This window comes from Theobroma umbraticum, unplaced genomic scaffold (assembly GCF_002168275.2).
Source record: "Theobroma umbraticum cultivar Fairchild unplaced genomic scaffold, ASM216827v3 scaffold_2.0, whole genome shotgun sequence".
NCBI lineage: Eukaryota > Viridiplantae > Streptophyta > Magnoliopsida > Malvales > Malvaceae > Theobroma > Theobroma umbraticum.
Genome location: NW_018397277.1, coordinates 1,873,386 through 1,896,574, shown reverse-complemented (window position 1 = coordinate 1,896,574; position 23,189 = coordinate 1,873,386). Strand labels below are relative to the sequence as shown.

Below are 23,189 nucleotides of genomic sequence, written 5' to 3'. Positions count from 1 at the left end.
ATTATTTTAAAAAATTTAAATTATTTTTTATTTTTTATTATATTTAATTAAATTTTTATTTTAAATTAAATAATTTTTATAATTAATATTTAATTAATTATTATTAATTAAATTATTATTTTTTATTTTATACCATCTGATGTTGGCATGTCATAAAGATAGTGACATGTTGCTTGGTATTTTCACCATCCACCTGAATGTTATATTATTATTATGTGAATATAAAAATAATAAATAATATTTTAATTAATAATAATTAATTAATTATTAATTATAAAAATATATATCACTCAAAATAAAAATACAGTAACTTTGATTAAACATAATTGAAAAATAAAAACTTAATTGAATATTTTAAAATAGTTCAAGATTTTTTTTAAAAATATTATGCCCAAAAAGATTATATCTGGATAAAATACTTCAGTAATACTTCGTAATTTGAATGGATAACAATTTTTTTTAAAATTTTTTTCTATTTTCTTATTCAATAATTTTTATGAAATTATTAAATTTTTAAGGTGTAAGAAAATAAATCCATTGATTTTTGCTTTGCCAATAATTTAAATTTGTGAAAGTCTTGCTTTTGGCCCCATTCAACTAAAAACAAAAACGTTAATACCGATATATTGATGCGGGAATTTAAAATGAATTTGAGAAGGAAATAAAATTAAACTATTCGTAAAATATTGGATTTATTATGTGAGTTTAACTACCAGCTAAATAGCTTGATTAATGTATCCATTAAGTTTTTGTCTCAAATCAATATTCTTATTGTTATTACAATCCATCGGATGTTTACACCGTTGAGGTAAAGTTCTACCAATAATAGCAAACTAATCTTGATTATGTCAGCTTAACCTTTTGATGTGTCTTAATTACTTTAATAATAATAATAATAATCTTAATTGTAACAAAATTCTGATACACCATAGTACTATGACTTTCATCTTTAATTTAAAAATTTTCAACCTCCATCCATCCGTACGTTGATTATAAAAAATTAAAATATAACAAACAACACAGTGATGACGTGTATGCCAAGTGACAGAGGACAGCAACACCACAAGTTTAATTCTTACTCTCTCTCTCTCTATATATATATATATAATATTTCTCTTTTAATTTTTATAAATTTAGAGGGATCAACCCCACTCAAACAAATGGGCCTTCATTGATTTGGTCCCCATTTATAGATGCTATAGGGAGCAGTATAGTTAACGTGAAAAGAAGCATCAAGGTGATGAAAAAATTGGCATGCTGTCCCTTGTAATGGAGCCAAAGCATTACATTTGGTGACAAAGGCGCAAAATTTGTATGTTTTCTGGTAACTAACACTCAAACAGCTTCAGCATAGTTATCCTCAACATCACAACAAATTGTGGTCTAGGCTGGACAACTATCACTGATGACCAAATCCAAGCAATGCTGGAGCTATCCTAAGCAGTGGCTCCAGACTGCTGGGATGAAACTTCCGGGCAAAAGGAAAGCAGACTGAGCTCCTCTCACCGTTATTAGTACAGTTAAATCCTTGCCTGATTTGATTCAGTAATGCTATTGATACTTCTTTTCTCAAATATTTTGTGGGGTGTGGGCCACCTCTAGACCAATCAACCCAAGTAATGCTCCTGTTGGAATTGAGCCCCGGGCAAATTATGTTCACGAGAGTTGGAAGGTAATGGTAATGTTCGTCCATGTAACATGGGGGCTTACAATGGTCTCTAAAGACAGGATAGTATTTATCATCAGAGACTATCTTAGCGGCAAGCATTCGATTAGCCTCGAACCATTGCGAGCCTTTGCGCCAATCTGCCAATGACACAGTCGGCCACATCTGCTTATTGTAACGGCCACGCCCAGCGGGCCTTGGATCATCAAATGAACCAAGGAAGCTGCGGCTGGAGTTGATAAGGTAGTTGTACACTGTGGTGAAGTTGAATAGCGGAATGCATGTTTCAGAGAGTAGCACAAATCTCTCATTGGTTAAGTCGAGCAAGGCATTGGCTAACAGGCGCCTCTCAGCATCGACCATTGTCGCCCTTCCCCATTGCACAGGCTGCAAAGTGAAAGAGGAATTGAGATTTGCATATGAAATGATGTTCCAATTCAGTACCTACGTACCATTGATCATTGTATGCTTATATTTCTAACCTTGCTTGGTATCCTGAGCTTGTAGAAGACGGAGGTTACTGATGGCTTATCAATGAAGTCCGGAGACGTATGGATGTAAATTGAGTAGAGGCCTTTATGTCCCATGAAGAACTTTTCCCAGAGTGGAGCCAAAGGTAGTGTTCCTCTGCTTAAGAACATGAATGCCACCTTTGGCGTTCGGTTGTGAGTATATTCCACAACATTTGGTACTGTCGTGGCACGCCGCATTAGCTCCTCATCAGTCATAGAATGCCAGGCGTCCTCTGAAGAGTTGAAGGGCTGCTACAGGGAGGAGGATGAAGAGAGAGCAAAGTTGTATAGAATGTCGGAATAGGGAGACGGGGGTGATGGCGGAGAAAATCTGTTGAGTCGAGGGAAGTGAGAGTCCTCTGAGATTAAGAACTTCCTAGCATGGTAATTGATGAACGTCCCAAGAACGACCACAAAAGAAGCCATCGACAAGAGAAACAACATAGTTATTGTAGCATTAAGTTTCCCTTCTCTAAATCTTTTTCTAATGTGAGAGGAGAGTTCCTTCGCAAAACAAGCGATTTCACACTGCTTCATTCTCTCTCTCTCTCTGCTTTATGATAATCAAAATCATGACATGCAAATTAAGCTTGAGAAGGTGTTTTAAGGCAATGAATTAACTTAGGCAGTATTCCCCTGGAGTGTTTTAGGTAGTGCCTAAAACGTTCTGCATCAAGCAAGGTACACATGGAAGATGCCAGAAGAATCTAAAACCCCATTGAAAAGCTATACCTTATCAGAAGGATAAAGCAGAGAGAGAACGTGGGAAATGTTAGGTTTACAGCGATTTCTTAAAAGATGGATAAAGTGAAGGTATTACTATTTCTGGCAATGGGGCGTTACCAGGTGAAAATGATGGATGTGGCATGCATTCACCAGCTGGTTCATATTGCTCGCACACCACTGAAAACCACGAATCCCATGCGTTGGATGACAGAAAATGCTGGCAGATTACAAGAACAGAAGTGGTTTAACTTGCTCTGGTCATCAAACAAAACCGAGCTGTGCTGCAGTTGAGCAAAAATTTTGGTTTCTTGACTGCATTCTTGTAAGAATCCTGGTTATGATCATGCTCTTGAATCACTTCTCTTCTTGGGCTTTGCCATCAATAACTCAAAAATTATGCTTTATTGAATTATAGTTCACCAAATTTGGAAACAAATTGCACCTTGAGAGATTTCCTTGAACCTATGCCATGTCAATCCCATATTGTATTTTTAAGGTCGTAAATTGAACTGATTGTGAGTCACAGCAACTCGGCTATGCCTGGATTAAAGGCTGTTTAAGGACTAGGGTGGTGCAAGATAAGGATCTCAATCATCGAGCAAGCAATCAAACTCAGGCATTTTCTACAACTATCATACTTTTGATCATGCTGAAACAATCAACTTCATTTGGTTTCCAAAGAAATTGAATGAAAGATATTTTCTTTCTCTTGGCATGTATTCTTCACATGGTGATATATGATGTCATAAGCACCAATTAACTTATCATATCGACATCACAATATAATATATCAATATCCACCATAAATTCTTGCTCCAACAACCCATTTTAGCAATTCCTTTCCATACTAGAAAGTATAAAAATAATACTTGATTCTTGAATTATCACTAGATGAATGCCTTGTGCGATGGCAGAGCCTGTCGCGAGCTCCAAGCATGCTTCACACACCTTTACATCTCTTATTCAGATCTAAGCATGCTTTTACCTGATTAAATATACAGCAATGCCAGCCACTGTCCCAGCAATAAGAAATCTAGAAATCTTCAGCTCCAGACACTTAAACATAAACCTGCTACTAAGATATGCGCATGTCCACCTCAGAAAGAAAGGCACCCAAGTTTTATGGAACTTCTGAACAGAAAATTCCTACATGAATCAATTGAGCACACATGGATGATAATGAATCTTTTTATCGTAGCCAAATTAAAAGAAACGAGAGCATGACTCAATCCCAATAGAAAATAATTTTATATCACAAAGCGAATTTCTGTTCTCAGATAATGGAACTGGTTCAGATCTGACATGATAATTGCATGTAAAACTGCACATTTCAGGACCTGTTTGGTTATATAAATCAGAGAAGCTGCATGTAAAACGGAAACGGTCCAACAGAGGAGGTAGGTGGGTGGTCGGTCCACAGTTATAAGCTTTCACCCACCAAGCTCTCAAATGTAACCAAACTGTCAATGAAATTTTCCACAGAGAAGCCCTGCACATTCTCACAGCAAAGGTTGCAGTTTGTCTCAATAATGTAAAGTCACTAAAATGCTTATCCTAGCAATTTTAGATCTGAAAGAAACACCCAATTATGACTACCATAAGGCATATGTAATTGCAAAATTGTAGAAGAAACAATGACCGCTTCCACTATAATGATATTTTTTCTACACAAAAAAACCATATGAAGCTACATAATCTGTGTGATGGTCAATACATAGCTATGTTGATAACGAACTAAAATCATAACTATCAAGATAAAATGATGGAAAGAAGATAGTGAGTGATCATGGTATAGAACTCTCTACACCTGCTTGAAAAACATAGAGAACATACAAACAAATATGCACTACAAAATCGGCATTAGTTACAGCTTTAATTTCCAAGATATAAAATTGTAAAAGTAATTGATGAGGAGATACAGAGTAAAGGTAACAGCTATTTTCTCTCAATAATACTCTGATGACTTTCAAGTTCTAGTGTCAAATCTAAATGCTAGTGTCATCCCATGATGAACATGCATGCATATGCACACATAAGTGTCCATTAAGATATATACTATTTATGCATACATGTGATTTTTGTGGTTTCTTTTTTAATTGTTTGGACTGTGAGGGCGGGGGTAAGAAAGCAACTAAATCAACGCATGCCAATATACATGGATGTAAGTGACTATTGGCTGTCTTCTAGTGTTAATAGAGCAGACATTCCTAATGCATGATTTCATGTAGTAATAAAGCAGGCAGGCAGGCTAGCGTTAAGAAGTTAAACCAAGCTGTAAACTTATGCATAATTTCATTTAGGGGTATTTTAACATTTTGAGCTTGTCCTAAAGGAAATTTAAAAATTTTATGCATTTTCTTTGTTCAAATATTTTCTATTTTAGTTAAATGTGCTAAAACTAATTCAAATATGATTGTCTTAAAGCATTCTTTAATGTAATTATAGTCACCCAGATTTCATGTCCCCTTCAAGAATTCACTGGGGTGGCTATTTGTTATTGTAATCTAAAAGATCAGACCACAAAGAGGCCTCAAACCCTAGTTTACACCTTGGAAAACCCTTTTTAACTGTTTCCAAAAGCCATCCATTAGCTTTCCTCTTCCCAAAACGGCATCATGCATCAACCATTTCTAGGATGTCTTGCATCAGATAGACATGAAATATATGAGCTAATTAACAGGGGCAAATAATCATTTCAAAACATGCTTTATAATATTTTCAACTATTTGCTCTTGGTGTCAAGATTCCAGAAAACACTGTTGTGAAAGTAGCAATTTCAGATGGAACCTCTGAAAAACAATGACACGTCCAACAGTAATTCAGCGGAAAGCATTCTGGAGATTCATGTATCACTTAAGACCTCCGTCAAGCTATGTCTAAAATGTATAATTGATTTAACATTTTTCTAATCCATATGAACCCAATTCAGTTATTTGATTTGATTTTGTACAACATTAATAACCAAAGAAAATTTAAAAAAAAAAGGAACAAAGAAACTTTATGTCTACATGCCATATATGAGGAAAAAGAGGACTACCAACTGAGATGGTGCAATTGTATGAAATTCTGCATTGAATATAAGGCTGGGGAAAAAATTTTATCCTAAAACCTGGCAACGTTTACCTTCGGTAACTTCTTTTGCTGAGCCAGATGATCCACATGTAGCCTGACATTTGATGCAGCAGCAATCCAAAAACTGCGGTCAACCCCGGAATACACATTAGCAACTATGTCAAACAGTGTTTCTGCTCCATTTTCTATGGCTTTCAAAATGTTTGCTTCTCTACTTCTGCGGTTCCTGGAAAGAATGAATTTCTCATTCAGAAAATAATTCTCTGTTGTTTGCAGCAGTTTCATTATGCAAGAAATTCAAATTGGCCGATATATACTTATGGGCCTCATATTTATATGGTTGAACAACGAAAGAAAGGAGCTTAAAACAAATTAATTTTCAGCCAAAGTTTTCAGCATTGAATAACTTTGTCTAAACGACCTATGATGATATCACCAAGACAAAAAGAAAAACTGGAAAAGACAATTCAGACATGAGAAGTGCTAATTGTCAATAGTTTAATATTGGGCTGAATTCCTATGATGCAAATTTCTAGAATCCCAGGATGGGTTTCCAAATAATTTAGATAAAGCTGTAAGATTGTTTCATACTTAAGATATCCGCAAAGCATGTTCTTTGGCCACAAGTTGATTCTCCCATGCATCGGGATCAAAGCATGGGGTGAGAGTTCCATAAATTTGTAAGTTGTTTGGAAGTAATCCTGCATAAAGTGAAGAAACTTCATTGGAAAACAGTGTATACAAATAGGCTGAAGTAATAGCACAAGATAAAAAATTATCATCTGCCTATTAAAAAAAATGTTATTATCTGATAATTTATTTCATTCTCTTTTCCTTTCTTTCTGAGCTATGACTTTCAGTTTAAGGAACTTTGTAGGTTACGTCAGTTGAAATTGCTAAAATTGAAATCAGTATCATGCATAATGAGTTTCTAATTAAAACCTAACTCATTTTTGAAAAAGATGGTTACAAACGATAATTTCTGCAAGAAGTAGTATATGCCAACAATCAACTTTATTACTACATGAATTGAGAAAATAAATTCCCAGCAACGATTGCATTCTCGATGTACCTCCATAACATTTAACTTCAAATCCAATTAAAGAAGAACTAACGTTAGCTAGAATTTAGTAAAATGAAATCAAACAGAAATCTGATATCAATAGAAAACACTGAAAATAAAAGATACTAATCTTATTAGCATTCTGCCATTGAAATACTAGGCGAGAAAGAAAAAGTATTAGGGCTTTTACATGCACTTACAGTCATGTTCCCACCAGATGTAATGTCCAATGCAGCACTTCCTTGACTGTACCAAATCCATACATGTATTAACAAGGGAGTTCCATGAAGAAAATAGAAATTAAGAGCATAAAAGGCTATGACCATTTATCTAGCTTCAGAATCAAGTCATTTTATATGGGTTCATCTTCCAAGTATATTCACACAAACTTCTGCAACCCATTGTAGAAGAGCAATATGATTGTAATAAGCCGTACATTTTCATATACTAAAAGCCACTGAAAGCTTCAGACCAATCTCAAAAGATAGCTAACAAATTATCTAGGATTCATTGGAGGTACACATGTAACACACCCCACACCATAAAGTTGCCATCCAGCCTGATGGAACAGCTCTGTTCATTGACCAAGATTAAATTTCTGATAAATTGAAAGAAAAAGTAATAGTCATTTATGAAAAAATTAAAGTCCTTAAAGGCCTCCTCTGCAACTGTTTCCTATCAGTATTTACCCCCTCTCTTCCCATTTCGTAAAGTGATGAAAATTGAAATTCTTAATATTCAGTTTGGTCACTCATTGTGGAGCCACTTAATTGAATGTTAATTAAGTTAAATAAGTATCGGAAGAATTAAGTAACTAAGGGCCTACTTATTGGTGAATGTAGAATTTTTTTCTCTTACGATGGCTCTAACAGAAACCCTTTTTGCAAAACCTTGTCAACATCTACTACAGCATATATCATCCATACTTCAACAGCCACTAAAATAAGGTCTTTCTATCTGTTTCTTTTGTTGGATTTTTTTTCTGTTTATGCAACAATATTAATAATCTCATAACTCAATCCTCATTGCAACACCCCAATGGTTAGAACTTCGGGACTTTCAACTTGAAGGCCTTAGGTTCAAACTTTAGCAAGGGAGTGGAGTCTATGGAATGGGAAAAGGTGTAGGCATATAGCCTAAGGCCCAATGAGCCCTCATTTACAAAAATAAAATTCTCACAAGTAAAACTTCCAATTATATATAATTTTGATAGGATAATGAGATATGCTTTTAAATTTCTTTTGATTAATCAATTCGATTCATTGTATTAAATATAGGAATGGATAATATTTAAAAATAAGAAGTTTTTTTAAAGTATTTTTTCTGTCTCTAGTTTTTATAGTAAAGAAAAATATATTAACCAAGAGAAAGCAATAACCCCGAAACCATTTGAAGGTTTGATTCAAACCAAATTAATCTAGGATTGTATATGATATAGTGTAGGATATGATAACTATAAGGTTAAAAATATAAATTATATAAATTTTAGAATTCAGCATTTGCTATTAATAAACAGTTTAATTATATTTAGCTTTTAAATTTCAAGGGTATACCAAACAGTTGTTACAGCACATATTTAACATTCAAAACTTATTTTTCAATGTTGTGTTTCAATTTTGTCAAAAAAATACCTCAATTTTATCAACAATAACATATACCTTTTTTTCCACAAAGTAAACATATCCAAACACTCACCTCACTAATGTGCATATCCAAACACAAACAGTAGAATTATGTAAATCTTACTCTTCATGCAGAAAGCACCCAAATAGCATTTTTTAAGCTTCGCTTATTTGTAGAATGCTATCATACAACAATTTTCAAAAAAATCTTACCCCACACAATGATCACCCACAATTAATGAGTTAGTACTAACATCAAGCAGTGCCACGTGGCCATCTGTATGTCCCTGAATTAAGAAGAATGCTTTTCTTAGATCAAAATAAAAGAGCAGGTTGCATATCCAAATTTCATATAAAAGATAGAACACAAGAGTGAGCACAAACCCCTAAAACAAGAAGGGCTTCAGAAATGTTCATTACATTTTTAGGTGAACATTTAGCCATTCGGCGATGGGGACATATCCACAGACACAAGCAAATTAATGCACCTATAATCAAGAATGCTAATTATATTCTTTTGCAAATACCATACTAATTAATGTTCACCTCTACAATCTCGAAATAGTCAACAAGAAACTGCAACTCAGCCGTGCTCATTCTTGTGAGAGAAACCTCCATGACATAGTATTGACCAAACAAGCTTATTATTCTAAGTTCTAACCATAGACTCCATTCAACATAAGGAGATCAATGATATTGTTCCCGTATCTCATTCAAATTTTGACTCAAACAACATGGGATGAGTATGACAGCTCCAAATTTTAATGTAGTTTTCAAGAAAATTACTATGGAAACAACGTTCAAAATACAGTTGCCTTTTTCTTTCTTGTTGTCATTGTGATATAACTTCTTTTATATGTTCAGAGGGTAGTTAGTATGTTGCTTTTGCTTTGCTATAGCACTTGGACATGTGTTGTGGTAGAACCAATCAACACTATAGTGTCAGGAGTGCAACCAAGCCATTTGATAAAAAATAAAATAAAATGATTAAAAAAAAACAATGAACAAATTTGAAGAAGATCAAAGCGAAATGAGAAATACCGGAGAGAAAATTATGGTCAATCTTTGACCACCAACCCAAATGTCTTCGTCTCCAGAAACCGAGGTATAGCCAAGAGACCAGTCACCTGTCATTGTATAAGTACAACTAAACCATGATTTGTTGGGGAATCATGATGGAGGTCAAGATTATGATTAAATCATTATATGTAGAACAAATTCTTTAAATAGCATGTATACTTGTTATAATTATTCCATGAACCTACAGCTTGGATGTGGTATTTCCTTTTGACATGCCTCCCACATTAAAGAAAGAAAACCATGTTCAATGACCTTTTGTTTTCTATAATAGTTAGGGGAAAGTGGATTCAGACTTAGGGTCTCCCTTTGAAGTAGTGTGGTTACCAATTAGGTTATTGAAACAAAATGACAAAATTATAAGAACTCAAAGATAAACACAATTTTCATTCTGAACAATCTTACTTTTTCCAATGCGACGCATGGTATTTTCATGTGCTAGCAATGTTGCATCAGGATTGCATTTTTGGATAATAGAAAGACCTGAAATAAACATAAACCAGTATATCCAGTAAAGACCTTCTCCATGACAAAAAAGCCAGTAGACCTATATCATGTATCGCAAGAACTTCAAGTTCTAGACATACAACTAGAGAGCATGCTATTTTGCAAGAAATAATCTCAATTGAAAAGGAAATGGCAATAAATAACCTCAATTGATGATAAAACATTTGGAAATAACATTGAACTTTGATATGGTACAGCATACATCATTGAATTAAGAGTAAGAGGCACCTATAATCAATAAAAGAGCAGACGGAACAACTTCATGGTCCTCATTATAGAAATAATTCATTAACCTTATAGTCATCTATGAGAAAATATTTAAAGGATATGTACTACAGATGCTTTGTTCTGAGAAAAAGCACAAATAATGCATCTTGTTCATTCACATCATTCCTTGATGCTATTAAGTGGATAAAGCTATTAAAGACTAACAAGCAGACTTTTATCAATTTGAAGCCCATGTGTGTGTTAAATGGTGAAAAATATAGTGTGAAATTGATGACAAGAACATGAACAAAGAATTTAAGATTACTAAGAATAGTACATGACCATTTACTCATGAGGCCTGCTACTTTCCCTTTCAAAGCTTGACATGGGATATTAGAAGTTAGCTTTTTGCCTATCCATAGGTCCAATTAAATCAACTGCACAAGGAGCATGAGGATATGAGCTGCACTAGTCTATCTTGTGCCATGCCCACTTCCTTTTCCTTTCCCTTGCTCACTAGTCCTTTAACTACCATACGTATTGGATTGATATCTTTTCATCGGTCAACCATATTCATGACATCAAGGCCTACTCTGTATTTACGTTGATCATTTTACCTTCGATAAAACTTTACTTTACATAATTTGAAAGTTATATCTATAATTTTACAATTAAATTTAAAAAGGACCTATTCAGATATATCAAACAGGTCTTTACTTATAGAATGACATAGATGGTATTCCTACATTTCAAGGTAGAGGATATGTGCTCTTTTCTCCCCCAAAAAGAAATGAATTTAGTAAAAAAAATGGGCACAACCCTAACACATGGCAGACTTAACCATGAACTACATGTCTAAAGCTCCAAATAATCTACAAAGAGTAAGTGTGTTGATTCCTTTTTTCCCCTTTTACTATCATTTTAATAGATTCTCATTCCTTTTTAAGTTCTAAAAAAGGATTAACAAGGTGGGTAGACAGGTTTCTGGAATTATCTCATATATTATCTTATTAAGATGTGAGAAAATTCAACAAGCTTGGATAGAAGGAATACCAGTATCTACTTCATATTTTCTTTTATTAATGGCAAATATTTTCCTTTCTTTCATAATTCATATAAGTGACTTGCAACAAACCAAAGCTGAATAAATCCAGTAATTAGACAAATGGAGAATGCTTAATAATGCAAAAATTGCAAAGTATCAGTTTGAAGCATTTTCTGAAAACTCACCTTCAACATGATCACGGTGGTGATGAGTAACAAGCAGAATTAACTTTTTCGGCAAGCAAGTGACAATTTTCTTGAGCTGGTCAAGCAAAAGCAATAATGTTAACATCAAGTTTAGTTACAAGTAAAACAAGCCAAAATGATAACTATGAATATTTAAGCCTACCTCTGTTGTTGGACTAACACTACAGCCATTGAATAAGGCAGATAGAGGTCAGCTGTACTAAATGCACGCATAGCTAGATGACCATGAAACACAAAAGTATATTTATTAAGGTGCAAATACAAGTTAACCATTTTTTATTCGCATGGACTAGCTACTAAGCCGCACAGAAATTTACAGCCTGAGAAGGCTATTTTCCTTTCTCTTTATACTCAGGTGTCTACCTTCTAATTTGTTTTGATAAAAGAGAAAAAAGGAATTCGTCTAGAAATATTCCAATCTTATCTGAAAAAGCTACGTCTCCAATTATGCAAAGAACAAATTTTCCCCTCACGTGATCAAACTAGGAAAATGAACATTATTTAATCACACTAGAGTTGCTACAGGAAAATAACTTCCATTTTAAACTGAAAGAGCAGTTTGAATGACATCTCATAAATTTCAAAGAAACTACAAGCATGCTTAGAACCTTTTGCTTTTGTTGAGAGATAATTTAGAAAATTTGGCTAAGAAGCCCGTTAAAATTTTCATAAATGACATCCATGAATAATTCATGGATAAATATGCCTTTTCATTTTTGAAGGAAGTGAGGTGTTAACTTGGACAATATACATCAAAGATTAACTGATGACATAGCAAATGGTAGCTCAGATTGAATATAGTTTTTCTTAGAAAATGGGGCAAAACCAAAGGTAACAAACAGGTATTTCATACCTCTTCATGGTACTCATGTCGGCATCCTGGATCCACGATTAATGCATCTCCATGAGCAACAAAGCTACAATCTCCAGAGGTATCTGAAACATTTTCAGGTGCAAATATGACCAAGTTTGTTGTATGGAAAGGCTTTGTTGTCCTGCTTTGCATTGGTACAAGTATGACACCAGGAGGATACTCCTGTACATAAGAATAAATCTCAGTTCATAACAACATCTTAAGGTTAAATTCTGGATTCAAATAACCACTGAATTTAAAAGTATCAATCTTTTTTTCCTCACTAACATAAGATAGACAATCTTGAGCCAAGTCTGTGAACACCATATACTTATGGAGACTTAATGTAAGCTCTCATAACAAATGAGGGTGACAGCCTTTACATTCATAAAGAAATCCTACCATTAAAATTCAAGCATACATGTCATATAATTAAGAAAATATATTCTCAAAAAGGACAACCGAAAAAGTACACACACAGATGAAAAATATCATATTGTTATTAACTTAGGTATGATTGATGTACATAACGGAGAATAGATAACTCCATAGTCCTACACTTTTACTTACAGTTATATGGGAGCACACCAGTGGTTAAACATCAACTTCATATGCTTCATATTTGTAGCCTTTAAGAATATATTTTAAATTGATAACTGTGAAAATAAGTGCACTAAAAGACAATCTTGTAGAGTAAACTTCCAGAAAACTTCTTGTAAGCAACCAGGCATCAAAGGCTACATAAATCCGCATCCTAGAAGTAACACTTAAAAGAAAAAGAGTATTTGTCAAGTGAATCTTCATTATGTTAGAAGTAGGCACTACACTTCTCATATTCATTTTTTCACTTTGAAAGAGTGAGAAGAACAGATGAATCATCTATGCCAGAAACTTGCTTTGCTGGAGCAAACTTTATCCGAGTATGACAAGAAAGAGATGGATTTTTAATATTGGGGAATTAAGAATCAACCTAAAGCCCCGAGAAGTTATAATTTCATAAAATTAGGTCATAAACACCCTCAAATTATTTATGTCTAGACTACTTACTTGCTTATGACTTAATGCAGCATAAATTGATAGATCACAATCACTCAAAAGACAGCTAACCTGATAACGCAAGGTGGGTGGTAATTTCTGTGCCAGAGAACGTAAGGAGTCATTTATAAGACCAACAACTACCGAAGGCCCCAGACGATCATTACATGGTTTCACCTCCAGAAGCCAACTAAGACAGCTTTCAGTAGACATCCACTTACATAGCCCTGAACAAGTAGCGGAGTATTTCTAACAATCAGTTGCTTGTGCTTTATAAAAGACAGCATATTCTGGTGACAGAATAAAAAAAAACAAAACCAGTGGATGTCAGCGATAATATTTCAATCAACTTATGAGTAACCATGGAAAATAAAACCTTCCCTCGATTAGTGCCCCCTAAATTGATCAAGTTTACAGCTTCAACAAACTCCCTCCTTATAATGCATTTGAACGACAGCTAAAAACCATAACAATTCTTTTATAACTGCATCTGAACCCCCTTTGTAGGTCAGTCTAATCTAAGAATTCCAAATCTTAACTTTATGTTTTCAGCAAACTCATTCTCTTTTATGCATTTCTTACAATCAGCATGAAAATTTTACAAGAATTACAAACAGTCTATAAAAGACTAAACCAATAATATTAAAGCTTTAAGCACCAGCAATGTCAACAAACCTTCACAACTTTGGTTTCCATCCAACAATTGTCCCATAACAAACACAGTGTTAACTGGAAAACCAGGTCCAAACTCGGCTTCCTCCACATACTTAAACAAACTCCACTCCCCTACATCACTCAACTTAAACCCCACTTGCTCCAACACCTAAAAAAAGTCGTTAACCACAATTAGAACATCCAAAATGAAAATATTGATTTAACTAAGAAAAAAAAAAGAGGATGAAATTTGGATTCAAAATTACCCGATTAAGACCCAATTTGACATCAAATTTTGTCAAATCAATCTTGTCAGAGAAGGATTCTTCGCCTTGTATGAAGATCCCGGGGTGGGATTCGTTTTCTTGAAGGTTGAGAAGCGTGGAAGGCAGGTCCCACAGATGAGAATCCACATAAGAATCGTACTCGTCTACGCCGAATTTAGGCGGAGGAGTTTGCTTAAGGAGGAGGAACTGGGAGTCGTTGAATGGGTTTTTGAGGATAACAGCAAGGTTATGAGTAGCCATTTTTCTGGGTTTTGGTTTGGCTGAGAACTGAGAGTTCAAAGTGAGGGCTGGCTAGATGTCAACGGAAGACAAAAGGGGAGAGTAAAGACTTAGCTAAAATGGGAGTGAGGGGTGGTTAGAGTTACTGTTATGGTTTAGGGGTTAAGGTGTGGTCCAGAATTAATGGTAGAATGGGAGTTGGGAGTTGCTCTTTGATCAGTCGGACTGAAACTGACACAGCCGGTGGTTGGTTGATGGCCGTTGGCTTACCGTTAGGCGGAATGGCCGACTGTGGATCTTTGGCCCAATCCACGAAAATACACATAAATGTTGTACCCCAGAGGCTTTCTAAGCCCAAGCCCAAGCCTCCACTTCCACATTGTATCTTTAACTCCTCTCTCTACTCTCCTCTATTCTTTTATACCAATTGCTCCTTATTACACTTCCTACCTTGCACGCAAATGAGTTCATACGTTGATATTTTAAAATAAAATTTTGTATTTTTTATAATCAAAATTGATAAATAACTTTAAATATAAAACATAGCGTAATATCAATATGATTATTATATCAAATAACCAAACTAATTCAGTATGATAAAAATAAATTTTGAGATTTATAAATAAATCAAACATCAATCAAAACTAATTGTAAGTAAAAAGGGGAAAATATGCATTGTGTCATAGAGATCCTTTCTCAACTAATAATTGCTTTATATAATTACAAAATTGCTTAAATATTCCAAATTATTAATTCCTTTATGTTTCTTTTTTTAATTATTAATTTTTTCAGATTTACTTGTGAAGTAAGACTTAAGTTAAAAATTAATAGAAAGGCAGATGTCAAAGATGTATTTTCTGATTGATAAATTGATCTGTCTTATATTGACTCTTTTACTCTCTACTCATTCATCAAAGGAACTTTTTAGTCGTAAAATGTGGTAAAATAATCTTGTTGTTTATTTTAATAAATAAATTGTTGAAATTTTTGACTTAGAATCTGTACTTAATGATTTTATTTCCATGAAAGAACGTAGTGTACAATTTTGAAAGATGTTTGACTTTCTTCCATATTTAATATTTTCTTATTCATTTTAGTACTTTAACTTTGTATATATCTTTCACATTTGATTTTTCTCATTAGATAACAACATACATAACTATTATGAAAAGGGGAATATTGTATTCTAAAATAGAGAATCAAGTTAATAATATAGTAATAGTAATCTAACAATATAGTAATTATATTGCAATTTAACAATATTGCTCTAACATAATTACGTTGATTTAGCTTATAATTGTATTAACACCCTTTTCTCAAATTCGAAGTGATTTGGTAAATGTCAACTTGAGTTTGAAAACTAAGTTTTGAAACTTATTAGTGACTGAACAACAATCCCCCAATGACGTAAGGCCAATATTTGCGTCTAATCAAAAAGCTTTTCATACCTTAGATCTACAGATTGTAATTGTTTTTCATCAAAATGATTGCAATTGGCTTGAAAATTTCAAATTTCTTCATCTTACAGTCAAATTTAGCAAAAACAGAAATCAAAGTTGAAATCAAGAAGTCAAAATTAGCAGAAGCAATGACCTCATAGGAGTGTAAATGTGACGAAACACTTTACAAATTACATAACAAAATATGTGCTAAAATATGTCGTAGAATGATGTCATAAAGCACATGAGAATTGACATGTCAATAAGTTGTCGTGGCAGAAGACATCAATGCAAGGGCAAGTGATGCGTGAGATAGGAGTTGTTGGCACATGGGGCACATGAAACACGATTATCAACGCCTGGTGGTTTTAATATCATGTTACAAAAAGATAAATCTTGTATTCTAAATTATGTGTTTTATAAAAAGACTAATAAAATATATATAAGGGATTCTCAAAGATTTAAGAGAGAATCAAATTAATAATTTGATAATCGTAATCGTATCATAATATACCAATATCACTCCAATATAATTAGACTGATTTAGCTTATAGTAAGTTGAACTAGCCAGCGGTTATGCTTTCCTTGCATATGTGTCTAAGTTCAATCCTCTTACTGTTACCAAATTTCAATTAATCCCTGAATTTTCAAGTATTTTCTTTTACTTTGTTGGTAAACATTTAATCTATACAGCAAAATCAAACTTTCAAACAGTTACCTACCGAGTACACTAGATTTCCCTCTGCTATCATGTATTTAATTATAAACTTGAGGAAGTGGCTTTACAAAAACAAACGAAAAGGTGTGGAAAATGATGCACCCATTTCCATCTAGTGAACCAGTAAGTTAGTGGCAACTTTAGTCTTGGTGGGTTATCCATAATTATTGCTTCTTAAATATATTATCAATCAAAGTGTGCCAAACATAAGCATGACAATCCATTTTTTTTTTTATATTTTAATCATACATACTCATCCACTTCTTATGGCCTGCTTTCAAAAACGAATTATCCTATGTATATACTCTGGCCAAATTTTAAACTTTACAAGCATAGTTAAATGTATGCCACATATTCATGTAATAAAAGGCAGAAGCTTTTTTAGATTAAAAAAAAATAGAACCCCATTGCATTTGAGAAAGGATGAATTCATTTTTTTCCACTTTTTCATTTTTATGTATTACAAAAGGAAAAGTCTGAGGGAAATAAGTTTTTTTTTACTGAATACTGATATGATATGTTAGCTCTTTTCTTTATTCAGATAAATAATTTGGAATAGTTAGGTTGTTCAATCTCTCAAAAAAGAACTTCATGATGTGTTATACACCGTAAAAGAACGGATGTTTAAAAATAACGTAAGTAAGAGTGAGTATTAATCAGTTCTAATCGAAATAATCGATTGAAATAGATTGAATTAGGTTAATTTGGATTGATTTTTTTTATCTCAATATTAAACAGTTAAAAGGGACAATTTATTCGACTATTCAATCGATTTACTATGTCTAAAATTTACAATCAATCTGATAATTAATAATATATTTTAAAATATCATTGTATAAAGATAATATTAACATTTTTAAAAGAAATCTCAATACCCCAAAAAAGTCCCCTATCATATTAAAAAAAACATAATATATCCAAAAAAAACCTACTAAACTATTTTGAAAATTCAAATAAGTTCTTATTTTTTTATTGTATTCAATCAAACCCATGTGCTTTAATTTTAAGCCAAATAAACCTTTATATTTTTTATTTTAAGCCAAATAAGCTTTTATGACTAATTGTTAGCTTAGTCAAAATGACATTTATCATTTTTATGCCACATGTCGCTGATATGATATGCTGGCATGTCATAATAGATGATGACATGATATGTTTATCTGGCATGATGACATGATTATATGATATTTTTCACACTCCAACCTTTCAAAAAAAATTCTTTACCCTTTACTTCAGCTTCACGTGGTAAAAAAAAAATATTTTGATTAATAACAATTAATCAATTATTAATTATAAACACTTATTTGATCTAAAATAAAAAGACAAAACTTAATTAAATATAATAAAAAAATCAAAATTTATTTAAATTTTATTAAAATAGTTCAAAAGGTTTTTTAGCATTATATCAAAAAAACCCTAATCCCCAAATAGTTCTAACTAGTAGTTACTCCCTGTATTTCTTCCCTTCTCCTGCTATTGTAGCTAACAACTACAAGCACACCACTGTGTCACGAGAAAAGTGCCTCTATCTCACATCGGATAGGAACGGGAGGTCCTAGGCTCTTTATAAGCGGGTGTGCTGCACACCCCCATAAGCGCGTTTATGGGGGAGAGGGTAATGACCCCATGACAAGTGATATCAGAGCGGATTGGACCTTGTCTGACTCACGCCAAGCGCTCTAGCCCAGGGGGACTCAAGGTAGGCAGGGTGGCCGACGGCAACGAGGGCGTTGCCGGAATCAGGTGGGAGAGAGTGTCATGAGAAACTGTCTCTATCTCACATCGAACAGGACCAAGAAGCCCTGGGCTCCTTATAAATGGGTGTGCTACACACCCCCATAAGCGTGTTTATGGGGGAGAGGGTAATGACCCTGTGACAACTGACCCTGTGACAACTGCACTAGCATTTGACTTCCCACCACGAAGTATACTTTTTCCAATTTGCTTTTTGAACTACCTTTGTGGGTTGAATTTATCCTAATTAAAATGTGAAGATGAATAATTTTACTCATCTTTTTCTTGCAATTTATTCTTGAAAAAATGTTAAAAATAAATATAATCAATGGAACCAATTGAGATAAGTAGGTTTTGGTTATTTCAATTTTTTATTATAATTTTATCAATTTCAATTATTTTTATGAAAATTCAATTAATTTAATTTTCAAAATTTTAAAATCGAATTAGCTGAATGCTCACCCGTATAATTATGCGAACAAATTGAACCAAAAATCAAGTAGCTCTTAAATGCATGTTCGGTCCAACTTCAAGAACGACTTACCCACTCTAGAAAGCAAAATGCACCAATAGGATTTTTCAAAAAAAAAAATAACTTTTAATTTTTACAAAAGATGAAAATGGGCTTTCAAGAGCTAAAAGTTAATGCTGTAAATCAAGTAGGACTTTCGCCCCACTCATGGAATAGCCATACTCTAAGGATGAGTAAATGATGAGTAAATAGGTAAATTGAATGATTTAGTCTATCATACTTAAAGATTAAATAGACTTAACATTTATACAAATAAACCAAACAGAAAATTGGTTTAGTCAGTTTAATTTTGGACCAATTGACTAAAATTTTTTCATTTTTTCTACAAATTATAATATTAAAACTTATAAACTTTATTCATAATTATAAAATATACAAATTATATATAAATTAAATATATGTATATCTATAATATATTACTTTATTATATATATATAATTAATGACATAACTTATATATTTTAATATTTTATTTTTTATATCTTAGTTTGTAAAAATAATAACTAATTATAAACAATATGTTGTAAAAATTAAGACGATAACTAATAAAATTATTAAGTGTAATTATATAAATAAAGTCTATTATAAGTTGCAATAATGCTTATGTATAAATTAAATATATATATATGTATAATATATTACTTTATTATATATATATATAATTAATGACACAACTTATATGTTATAATGTTTTATATCAAAGTTTGTATAAATAATAACTAATTAAAAAGAATATGTTATAAAACTAAGGTGATAATTAATAACGTTATTAAGTGTAATCATATAAATAAAGTTAATTATAACTTATAGTAATGCTTATATATAAATTAAATATATATAATGTTTATACAATTATATATAGATTCATAACATTTTATATTACAAACCATTACTAAGATGTAATAATTATAAAATACTAATATGTAGGATATTTACTATCTTATATTATAATATTAACATATAAGTTATATAATTTAAAATTTAAAATTTATAATTTCATATTAATACAGATTTGTAAATAAGTATATAACTAAAATTAAATTACTATGATTGTAATTTGTATACGTACATATAATAAACTAATATATTTTAAGTATATTATTTATTAAGTTTATTATCAATTCTTCTTACTATATATAAAATATATTATATGTATAAATATATATAAAAAATTAGTTTAGTTTTTTGGGTGGATTGATCTAAAAATTTTAAAACTAAGAACTGACCAAAAAATCAATTGGACCAAACATTTTGGATCAATTGATCCAATGAACCAATTAGGCAAAACTGTTTTACCCAAATCGCATTTGGTTTGGAAGGGTAATTGGTTTGGTTTGGTTTTGCTCACCCTTACTAATTTCTACCATCATAACTTGTCGTGAGTTGTGAGTTCTGCCAAGCCCCAAAAAGCTTTGGCAAGGTAGCAAGGGTTTGCCCAACAAGAAGAAAAGCCAAGAGTAGGTTAGGGGGCCGAGCCAGCTAACTGTCCAAGTAGACAAACTAAGCATTTTGTAACGACTAGCAAAAAGGGCAGATTGGGCAAAGCACTGTTCCAACGGTGAGGGAGCCTTTCTTATGTGCCCAAATTGTTTGTAACTATTAAGGGCTTTTTAATTTGAACTCTAAGGCTTTCAACCATTGAAGGAAGCTCTTGTGGCTATAAAAAGGGTTTCTTCAATCTTTTTATAGAGAAATGGAGGCTTTTTTTGTATATTTGTATACTTGTGTATAAACATTCTTTGCCTCATTCACTCTTATATTCAGTGTATGTGTGTTGTGCATCTTTCTAGTTGGTTCCAATTCAAAAGGTAAAAATGGGTTTCTAGGTTGACTTAAGCTACCAAGTCAGTATGAAAAGTGGCTTAGGCCGCACAACAAGGTGATTAAGTTTAACCTAAGTGAGCTTAGGTGTCACAACTTGATCCCGGGCCATGACCAGCGCGAGGACCAAGAAGACATGCCCCCTTTGATCCAAGCAAGCTGTACTCTCTATAATACACCTATACATGATACAGTCACATGTATGCTTGAAAGTTTGCAGACTTCAACAATTATATTAATAGGCATACTTTCATTTATCACAAACACTGAACTCAAGTTAGCTCTCTCTCTCTCTCTCTTTATATATATATATATATATATATCAATAAGAACATCATTCATTTTCCACACTCATGTGCTCATGTAGGATATTGTAAAATATATATTCAATGTTACTTGTAAACTATGACTCAATTAGGAGGTCTTTGTAAAAAATGACTCCAATGTTATTTGCTTATTTTTGAATTTGATGTCTCCTTAGACCTCATCTCTAATTTTTTTTAGTGCATTAAGAAACTCTAGTGTAGTATTCTTGTTTTGTCAAAGAAAATTATACAATGTAATTATTGTTTTGAGTGCATCTTTACACAAGATAAGCTCCAGTACAAAATTATCATCTTCAACTTCATCTTATTTGTCATTTCTCATTACATTTTCAATAATTTCCTATCACTCAACAACTCTAAAGCTACGTCATTTTCTCCCGAGTGGTTCAAAACATACTCAACATCTATTGTATCACTATAGTCCAACTTTTTGATTAAAACATGCAATTGTTGAATGTTATCATCTAAGTGTTGATCCAAATTCTCTAAAGTCACGTTATCCATAGACCTAATTTTACAATGTCGAAAACAATTAGTGATTATACTTGTTTGAACATTTGTTGTCGAAGCCGAGATTGCAAGATTCATTGCATCTAAAACATTTATCTTCTCTGGATTTGGGATCTTAATTTCATAACCCTCCAAAAGTTTTCAATAAATTGACAATGATAATGCATCTTGAAAGCTCATATGATCCTTGCATCATAAGGTTGAATCTTTGATGTCGTGTTGGGTGGCAAAAAAAAGAATTCAATATTTTTCAAACCTTCAATAGTTTTGGGATGAGTGGGACAATTATCAACAAGGAAGAGAACTTTTCTACCATCCATTTTTCTATGAAGTTGTTGAACATATTCTTGGAATAAAATCTCAATCATCCATGCTTGTTTGTTGGCATCATGCTCGTAGCTCATATTGCTCAAGTTCACATTCTTGAAACACTATGGTTTAGAATACTTGCCAATGAACCATAAAAGAATTTTCTAAGAGTCATCCTCATTATAGAAAATAACAATTGTAAGTTCCTTCCTTGTTTCTTACCTTCAAGTTGCTTTGTTGCAAGAGATTGATCTGGTTGTATCCTATAAAACAATCATGTTTCATCCATATTGAAAACATCTTTCATAGGAAATTAATCTAGTTTCTCTCTAATGGACTGCAAATTGCTCTCCATGAGCTCCATATTAACTGATTCGCTTTATCTGAAATGACGATACATCTTGATGCCGCGTCTTGATTTGAAACGCTCAAGCCAACCTTTAGAAAAATGGAATTCTAGCGTATCTACAAGGTATCTCTTTTTTATAAACTCCGTTGCCTTCTCCATGATTAAATCTCCGATCATATTCACATTTTTATGGTATTGAATAAACCACTTATAGAGAACCTTCTTTAGCTTTGAGAATTTTGTAGTTTTGTATATTTGACATCACCTTTTTCAATGTTGACTGATAAATACTCTGATGACCGCTTGATCGTATTTGATATTATTCCCTGGTTCACTTGCAAGTTAAACTTTTCTTGTACCTACTGTTGCAATTCCTTCTAGATGCAATTTGAAGTTTTCATGTTATACTCACACAATGTTTTACGCATTTCATCTTACATTGTGATTTCTTTACACCTTTAACATGAGAAACCATTGTGTTTTGTTTTACCATTTGTAATATTTTATGTTCTTTTTATAGATGTTTTACTTGACTTAATATACTCCAAACCTTAAACCTTGATAAAATAAATTTTTTACTAATTAATGTATATATTAATAAATGATTAATTTATCGATTAAATAATATCTCAATTAATTAATAAATTTTTATGATCCCAAGGGTATTAATTTATAGAGGTTTCACCGTACAATATATATTT

General features: G+C 32.5%; 2 protein-coding genes across 3 annotated transcripts; both read right to left on the bottom strand.

Moving 5' to 3' along the window:
- Window positions 1-1,399: 1,399 nt before the first annotated feature.
- LOC110427666 (core-2/I-branching beta-1,6-n-acetylglucosaminyltransferase family protein) lies at window positions 1,400-2,715 on the bottom strand. The gene is given in 2 exon segments (XM_089785512.1): window positions 1,400-2,053; window positions 2,149-2,715. Coding segments are annotated over 2 exon segments (1,221 nt in total).
- An 856-nt stretch (window positions 2,716-3,571) lies between these two features.
- On the bottom strand, window positions 3,572-14,994 carry LOC110427640 (Metallo-hydrolase/oxidoreductase superfamily protein). Of its 2 annotated transcripts, none has more exons than XM_021443180.2 (12): window positions 14,512-14,994; window positions 14,267-14,414; window positions 13,664-13,818; window positions 12,557-12,739; window positions 11,683-11,758; window positions 10,144-10,221; window positions 9,703-9,788; window positions 8,875-8,948; window positions 7,240-7,285; window positions 6,568-6,677; window positions 6,028-6,202; window positions 3,572-4,050 (listed from the first exon to the last, which is right to left on the bottom strand). In XM_021443180.2, the coding sequence occupies exons 1-12, from the start codon at window positions 14,770-14,772 to the stop codon at window positions 3,886-3,888; spliced, it is 1,557 nt and encodes a 518-aa protein (XP_021298855.1). In that variant the 5' UTR covers window positions 14,773-14,994; the 3' UTR covers window positions 3,572-3,885. The 2 variants fall into 2 exon arrangements, with proteins under 2 accessions (XP_021298855.1, XP_021298856.1); XM_021443181.2 differs by lacking the exon at window positions 3,572-4,050 and adding an exon at window positions 4,130-4,393 and having other exon boundaries at window positions 14,512-14,988.
- Between the last annotated feature and the right edge of the window lie 8,195 nt (window positions 14,995-23,189).